The following is an 8969-nucleotide window of genomic DNA, read 5'->3' as shown; positions in this document are numbered from 1 at the left end:
TTTACGTGGATCTTATATTTGTGGATAGTTTGTTAGTGGTCAAGGTAGAGAGCAGAGTAGTTCATGGGAAGGGGTTGGTCCTTCGTCGACAACTGCAACAACTAAGGGTGCTACCATAGTTTTCGGGGGGCAATTGGGGGTACACAAAATTGTCAATGGCGAGTAAAGCTTGCATAGGGCTGATTTGGCAAATACAACTGGGGTTGATGGGCTTGGGATTCTAGGAGGTTGTGTGAAGGAATTAGGCTCTTTGGTGACTTTGGAGCCCACTTTCAAACCATCCTCTTTGGTTGTGGTGGATCTAGCTGGTCGGAATCAATCCTTCATTCTAAACCAGGTCCTATACTCTCCATAACCAAAACTAATGCCAATCTAATGGACATCCCATTGGTTCAACTCTCGACGGCTTCTCCTCTGGGATCTTATTGCCCAGCTCTCTTCTCCTCTGGGATCTTACTGCTCAACTCTCTTCTCTATAAGACGAATGATATTAGGCAAGAGGAGCGTGATGACTCTAATGGTTGGTATTTTGTGCAAATTATCATCGTCGACGACTGCGAAGCAATCCTGCCAGGCCTTATGAATCGCCTTATATGGAACTGTCAAGGGATTGGGAGGCTCGGGGCAATTCGACAAATTTGTGAGATGGTACGATCTCATGACCCTGTTAAAGTAGTCCTAATCAAACGAAATATCGCAAATCACAATCAAATTTGTTGAAAAGTAAGCTGAATTTATTTGTCATTCACATTGATTTTGTTGGTAGGAGTGGTGGTCTCTTTCTAATCTGGCGTAAAGATATCTTGGTCACCTTGCTTAGCTTTTCTAAATCTCATATAGATGTTTGATTAATTCGAGGAATTCTTCTTGGCGATTTACAAGCTTTTATGAAGAAAGTGGATCAGCACGAGAAGCGGGATAGAAGCACGAAAAGTAAAATTAAAATGATAATGCATAAAATAACTCGATCAAGTGGTGTACCCTTGAGCTATCCGGGCTTTTAGTGTACAATAAATAAAATCAAAGGCCAATAATGAGAAGAAAAATTGAGGGGCACTATTATGTAAACATACATTGGGTGAAAGTGTAATTTTGATACTTTTTTTAAAAAAAAAGTGTATTTTCATATTTTTTAGGAGGTCGAAGTGCAATTAATGCATTAAATAAATATAATAAAGATGTTGTGCCTAATTATATATCATATACTATATTAACATGTTATCCTTCCATATTTAAATTATAGTATATGTAAAGGTTTCTTAAGATATATACTTAGATTATTTGCCAATCTTAGAAGAAGAATGCGAGGAGTTTATGATTCAAAATCAATCTCAAAAAAATCGATGGATTGATTTATATGGGATTCTTGGCTTTGCATCGGCCGATGTTGTATAAGTTTTATTATTAATTTAAATAAATTGATTACAAGTACAATCAATTCTATCGATATCAAAATCTAATAAGCATTATTACAATAATCATATCCTACTCAATAACACCTACTGTTACAGCAGACAGACAACTCCTATTATGCAGTAAACCAACTACTACTATAAAACAAACAACATCCCACATACCTAATAGACTTCAACCATAACCTCAAAGATTATTGGCCAAAACTTCGCAAATTTGGCCTGTGCCTCAATGATAGTGTTGCATGGATTCGAATGTTCCCACAAATCAAATCTTGGGCCCACTTACCCACCTACACGTGGTAAATACGTGACTTTTGAAGCCGCAAGATTCTTTGGTAATTTGACAATGTTGTGGGGGGCATGAGCATGTAACATGGGGTGTGTGTAGAGTGGACACGTTTAGGAGAATGCGTGTGAGATTGAAATCTGAAATAATGGGGTTTGGTGGTTCAACTTTTTGACCCATCCTTTTATCCTATTGTATTATTCAATATATTATAATTCAAAAATTAATTTAATACATCAATAATTTAAATCGATAAATATTTTTAATAAAATAATACAAAAAGTTACGATAGAAATATAATAAGAATAATTAGACTCGCCTCTAATAAGGTTTGGTGTAATTACATGTAAATACCCTATTGTTTGAAAAATTACATTTAACACTCTTGAGATTTACTTTCGTCTAACAAATAAGTTCATCCATTAATTAATTTCACCAAATTTGTTGATACTAAAAAAAAATCAGAAAAAAAAATCTATACTTACCCTGGATTGACGTATTACTGACTTATTACAGGTCAAATAAATCTTTTTGTAATTAAATTACCCTCATACTTCTTCACATATTGAAGTATGTAAAGAGATAGATTTTCATCATTGTAAGGATAGTTTAGTTCGAAAAAGTTATTTTGACCTACAATAAGTTAATCGATGATAAATATCAATATTTATTCAGTTTTTTTTTATTAATATCAATAAATTCAATGAATTAAAAAAAAATATTTTTTGCTTTTCCTTCTTTTTAATATTTGATTTGATTAGAATTACGAAAGTCAATTAGAATTAATTTTATTAGGAAACTTTGTTTCCTTCTAGAAAGGAAAGCAGTATCTAGCTTTATTAGGAAATTAATATAAATAGATGATGTAATTCTTAATGCAGGCTTTTATAAAATTCTCTCATTAGTATGCTTAGCTAATCTTATTATTTTCAGTTAAAAATACGGTGAATGTTTAATTCTCGTATGCTGTGAAATTTAATTTGTGCTTTCTACTTCATTAACTTGAGTATTTGTATTGTTCTAAGGTTCTTATCACAAATAATTTGATATTTGAATGATAAGACTGTCAAGAATATTTGTCTAGTCAATTGGACTTTCAAATCTGTAATTGTTTGTTTAGTCTAATTATTAATGGCAACACATCAGAAAATGTAAGGAAATGGAAGGTTGTTATGAATCATTGTTATTTCTTTGATCAATAATGAAATCAAGCATCATCTCGTCTTTAAAGGTTTGTTTGGTTCAAGTGAGAGGAAATACACAGTGAAAGGGGAAGGGGGAGGGAAAGAATAATAGTTTTCTTTCAAGTTGTTTGGTATGATTGAAAGGAGAGTGAATTTCAAACATTTGCAGGAAAACAGATTGAGAAGAAAGACTATTTTTTGTAATTTTATTGAATTAACCCTTATTTTCATTTTGTATTAGAAAATAAATAATTCAATATTATACTAATACAATTTTAGTATATAAAAAAATTTAAAAACCTAATCAATAAAAATATTTTATCAAATATGAATAAAAATAAAATAATATTCATCAAAATATTATACTTTGATCAAAATGAGTATTGTTAATTTATTTTAAATTGTTTAGTTTAAATAAAATAAAAATTACTAACAATATTTTAACTATACGTTCGTTTTTACTTTCACTTCTCTTATGCTCCCACTTTTCGCACAAGCCAAACACACTCTAAGCTGAAAGTCTTTTCTTATATTATTCCTTTTTTCCAATTTTATTTCCAAAATTTAAATTTCACCAAATCCCACTTTCATCTAAAAAAATTAAATTAAATTCAACCCGTGCGAATTCGAACCGACTCACTACTTTCACAAATTTTAATGTAAGATTTTATTCCAAAAATTTAAAGGAAATTTAAACAACAATCAGACGCTGCTCACACCACAAAGAGAACTTGTACTATGCTTCATTTTTCATTCATGCATTTTATTCAGTTATAGGAATTTAAGCACTTCCACTTCACAGCCTGCTTTAAGGCTTGGCGCCACCTCCGCCACCAGTGCGTCCACCAATGTAGCCGCCTCCGCCAACATAGACGCCACCTCCGCCACCGTCTCTTGAGTATTCGACATGATTGACCTCAACTTCATTTGTCTTCTCAGCCTCTTTAGCTGTGATTGGTAGAAGACATGAGTTACGTTACGTTAATCAATTCGAGACTAAAATAATTGAAAAAGTGCACATGACCAGTTTAATTAAGTGCATTTTTTGGTCACTTTAGTAAATTATGATTATTTGTGTTCTCCGATCTGGGAAAAGTTTTTTAAAATTATAGAAAATATTACTACAATAACATTATAAAAAAGGAGAAATTGACAGCGAAAATTCAATTGACATTTTTAATATAGTCCGTAATTATATATATATATATTTAATGAGAAGAATTTTTTATTTTATCACAATAATACATTTCAATTAGCAAAATTACAATTAATGATAATTATTTCGTAAAAATTGTTATTAACAAAAAATAGTGAAAATTCTGTGTATAAAGTTGTGACTAAATAGAATTATAGTGAGACATGTAATTATTGTGACAATATTGTGTTGTACTAATTAGATATAGTGACGACTTTACACAATTCTTAATTATCACCGATAATTATATAATGACATAATAAAAAATTATTGTCACTTAATATATATATTAGTGATAATTTTAAAACTGTTACTTGATTTTTATCACTAATATCTTATTTTTTTTGTGTTTGAATTTATATAGGACTAAAATAACACTCCATACTTTACAGGATTAAAATTATAATTGGTTGAGAGTAAATCACACTTTTAGTCCCTATACTTTATGTCAGAGCCAATTCTGGTCCCTAAACTTTTTGAGAGACGATTTTGATCTCTAGTTTTTATAGATTATTATGATTTTGATTCAATTTATAAAATTGAGTTTAAAGATGTCAAAATAAGGAAATTGGATGGACCAAAATCTTTATAATTTGTCAATATTAAAAATCAAATTCGTGTCTCGAAAAATTTATGGACCAAAATTTTAAAAATTTGTAAAATTAGACCCCAAAATTATGTTTTGAAAAATTTAGGGACTAAAATTTAGTTTGGCCCAAAATATAAAGACCAAAAGTGTAATCTACCCAATTTGTTAACAAGTTAAAAGGGATAAATGTACTTCCGGCCACAGTACCATAGCCGCCTCCGCCTCCGCCTCCGCTTCCGCTTCCACCACCAAAGATGCCACCACCATAGCCGCCACCGAAGCCATCCCCTCCCAAGTTTTTGAAATCATTGACCTCAACTCCATTTGTCTTCTCAGCTTTCTTAGCTGTGGTAAAAACTGTGAGTTACGTTACATTAATCAATTCAAGACTATCGAAAAAGAGCATATGATTAGTTTAATTAGATTTATTTTTTGGTTACTTTAGTAAATTTTGGCTATTTTTGTTTGCAATTTGAAAAAATTTTAATACAAAAACAGTAGAAATAATTCTACTTTACAACTGATTTTATTCAACAATTGACCAAAAGAAAATATTAATAAATAATAAATTTCATGAATTTCGAACAATCACATAATGATATTCCGATTTAATAATTCGTCCTAATCAATTAAATTTGCCCATTTAGACTGTATTCGGTTGAAGTAATGAAAAATCAACCAGCTTTTGTTCTTAATTTGAATAATTTTCTAATCTAATTATATGATAAAAATAAATTAGTGTCTGATAGGAGAAAGACTTGTCTCCTCATGAGTGGATCCTATTGCCAAAAATATTAAAAAAAGATTACTACAATAACATTAGAAAATAGGAGAAATTAGCAGAGAGTCGTAAAAATTATTATTAACAAATATTAGTGAAAAAATGGTGTATAAAATTATGACTAGATATAATTATAGTGAAACTTGTAATTATTATCACAATATTGTGTCGTCACTATGTATAACAAAATTACGACCTTGTACACGCACTCACATACACACACATAGATTCGTAACACAACCACAAATATATACAAATATTCAATAAATCCAAAGGAAGAACGATAATTTCAGTCCTGTAAGTACGACAAGAATACAATTTTAGTCCTACATGAATTATTTTAATCATTTTGTTCCGTAATTTTAAAAAATTCACGTACTGAGGACAAAGTGAACAAAATTTGCTAAAATAGATGGAAAAAAAGTACACCCAAAAACAATCTTTTTTTTTTTTTTATCCTCAACGCATGAAATTTTTAAAATTATAAGATAAAATTATCAAAATAAATTCATACAGAACTAAAATTACCTCCGGATACTTAAAAAGAAATGGATTAAGATTCTAATTTTTGCAATGTACATATGTAATATTACATATAATTGGATTAATGATAGACATAGGTAGGTAGAGAGAATAAAGAAATGCTTGCATGTATCAATGGTATTGGAAGCGTCGGTCAGCTCCACAGCTCCCACTTCAGACCAAATGAGAAGAACCGTAGCTGAGAAAAGGCTAAGGAAAACAATTGCTTTGGGAATCATGCTTTCTTTTCCCATCACTTGAGAATTGATGTTGTGATTTATGGAGCATTGCACATCTCTATTTATAGCCCTCCGTTGTGTATCAAACTATTTACTTATATATTTGATCAACGGTGGGATCACAGTTAGTTGGAAGAAACGGTTTTGATTTCTCCAAAGCCAATCTTACCTATGATCAATTACATTGGTATCACGGCAAATATATATGTTAAGATATTAATATTAAATGAGCCTTCTTTCGAGCAACCTAATCTTTTAGGTGTAGTTGTTTAATATAAAAAATTTTAGGATTGATTCTCATTACTTTTCACTTACAAAAGAAATAAAATTGTAATCTAAGTGCCGTAAGTATTGGGGAAACGAAAATTATAGTCTTCTATGAATTCGTTTCGATAATTTTATTCTGTAATTTTAAAGATATATCAAAATTGAGGATATAAAAATAACTAAAATTTGTTAAAATAGTTGGAAAAATGCACCTGGTTAAGTTGGTCGCGTGCATGTTAAAAGTATTTTTAGCAAATTCCTCTCATCTTTGTCTTTAATTTGCGAAATTTTTAAAATTATAGACAGAATTTTCAAAATAGATGCGTACAAGACTAAATAGGCAGCATCGATCTAACGCTTGTCAAGATGTATTATATATATATATATATATTGTATTATATATATTTTTATAAATATTATGTATATTATTATTAATAACAAAAATAAATATATTATAATTATTTAAATATTTTTTAATTATAATCAATCTTAAGATTAATGTATTAATGTGTTAATTTATTTGTTAAATAGAATCAACCAAATCTTTTTTTATATATTATTATATATTTAGGAAATAATACAAAATAATAACTCAACTCAACAAAATATTAATATAATAACGATAATTAAATTACAATAACTTACATAAAGGGGATAAAAATTTAATTATATTATAATATTTATAATAATTGATTGTAAATGATATATTTATTCTATTATTGTTATTATTAACGAAGCCCAGGGCAAAAGCTACTTCACAATACTCTCCCATGTGTCCCAATCACCCACACAAATAACAAAAATTGGGTAGCCTCTCATATGTAAAGGAGACCAAGTGCTCACCTCCCAACGGTGTTGTAATTTTGAGGGCCCATTTCAATGGGGGATTTACATTCAATCCTACTCTAATGCGTAGTGAGGCTCCCCATGCATAACCCCCATCCTCCATCTCCATATTACTCAACTGGAGTTCATGAATGTGTACGAAAATATCACACTAATCAAGATCCACTTGCATGGGATTCTCGTCCTCCTCCAATTCCATTAAGGATCAGAATATTCTCCTCAAAACTCCACAGGCATTTTGCCAGAGCTCTGTTGCGATCAATGATGTGATTAAAGCGCAATAAGAATCGCGTTGCTGGAAACTGCTTAATTTCCAAGCCCTTCACCGGATTAATCATGCTTTTAACCGATCGGCTAAACCCCTTGAAAGTGACCATCCTATATGCTAACAGCCTCCCGACCAAGATCAACTGATGCCCCTCCAACTTAGCGTTCCATAATTCGTCCGGCACCAGGAGTCCATTGCCCTCCTCCTCTGTCAACCTAAGTGTCCACCCCATGCGTTTGATCTCAGCTTCCATACCCTAGGATCAGAGTGTAACAGAGAGGGTCATAACGAGATCGGCAGGCTGATAATGGGATCAGATACCCTGCGCGCTGCAACCCCTGCCTGAAAGGGAGGAAAAACACATACAAGAGAAAATAAACTCCTAAAACTAACCCCTGCTTGAGGAGTAAGAAACATAAGGGTAAAGTCAAACCCTAAAAAGCGACTGACCCTAACACCCTAAACAACAGCGAACGAAACCTAGAAAGGGACGGAAAACATGACATTAAGCGAGAAAACACCCTATGAAACGAAAAGGAATAGAGCAGCCGTGTGGCCCAAGGGAGCACAAGAAAGAATCCAACGAGGTATGGAAAGGAATACGTAGCAGGTATGATGAGAACGGTGATATTGTGTTGAACACTCTCCAATAAGGCTGGAGAATCAGAGATGAATGATCCCAAACCTCACAAAGAAGTAATTCTGGCTACGACGAGGGATCGATGCCGACGTTCAAAATGTGGACTCATACCAACTCCCATACAAGAGAGGAACTTAATCCTCATAGAGAGGGAACTAATCAAATTATAAAGAATAATTCAATATGTAAAATTTGCACGTGATTTAGTGTCCTATTCGTGATTTAGTGTGGTCCTATTCGTGATATAGTTTGGTCATTGAGGAATAGTTAAAGCTATGGGTACCTCGGAGTGTCAAAATTTAATGCCCAAGTACTTCTGATCAGACTATCCTATGTAGCTTAATAATTACAAAAGAAAGATGCCCCTTTATTAATTTATTAGGATAATTAGATCGCGCTAAATTATATTTACTTTCCCGTATATTAGGGGTGGTTGCATTTCAGGGCATGTAGTTAAGAGTGTAGTAAATAGAATCCCAGAATTAATTTTTTTTTTTTGCTATTGAAGGACTCCGACAACCGAATTTTGCAAATTTGCCGGAAAATGCCTACCTAGACATGAATTAGGGTTTCAATTTGGGGCTTTTGCTGATGTGGCGGTGGGTTTCAACCGGATTTTGCAAATTTGCTGCCACTTGTATGATAATGATATTTCTGATATTTTTACCCCCCCCTCCCCACCACATCAGCAAAAGCCCCAAATTGAAACCCTAATTTATGTCGAAGTAGGCACTTTC

General features: G+C 32.0%; 1 protein-coding gene across 3 annotated transcripts; it reads right to left on the bottom strand.

Annotated features, from left to right (window-relative positions):
- Positions 1-3528: 3528 nt before the first annotated feature.
- Positions 3529-6264, bottom strand: LOC105166470 (uncharacterized). Of its 3 annotated transcripts, none has more exons than XM_020695309.2 (3): positions 6100-6264; positions 4862-5026; positions 3529-3833 (listed from the first exon to the last, which is right to left on the bottom strand). In XM_020695309.2, exons 1-3 carry the CDS (start codon positions 6224-6226, stop codon positions 3694-3696), a joined length of 432 nt encoding a protein of 143 aa, XP_020550968.1. In that variant the 5' UTR covers positions 6227-6264; the 3' UTR covers positions 3529-3693. The 3 variants fall into 3 exon arrangements, with proteins under 3 accessions (XP_020550968.1, XP_020550969.1, XP_011084143.1); XM_020695310.2 differs by having other exon boundaries at positions 4862-5014; positions 6100-6260; XM_011085841.3 differs by having other exon boundaries at positions 4877-5026; positions 6100-6255.
- Between the last annotated feature and the right edge of the window lie 2705 nt (positions 6265-8969).

This window comes from Sesamum indicum, linkage group LG7 (genome assembly GCF_026168435.1).
Source record: "Sesamum indicum cultivar Baizhima isolate 11 linkage group LG7, ASM2616843v1, whole genome shotgun sequence".
NCBI classification, from domain to species: domain Eukaryota; kingdom Viridiplantae; phylum Streptophyta; class Magnoliopsida; order Lamiales; family Pedaliaceae; genus Sesamum; species Sesamum indicum.
This window is presented reverse-complemented; position numbering and strand designations above follow the sequence as displayed.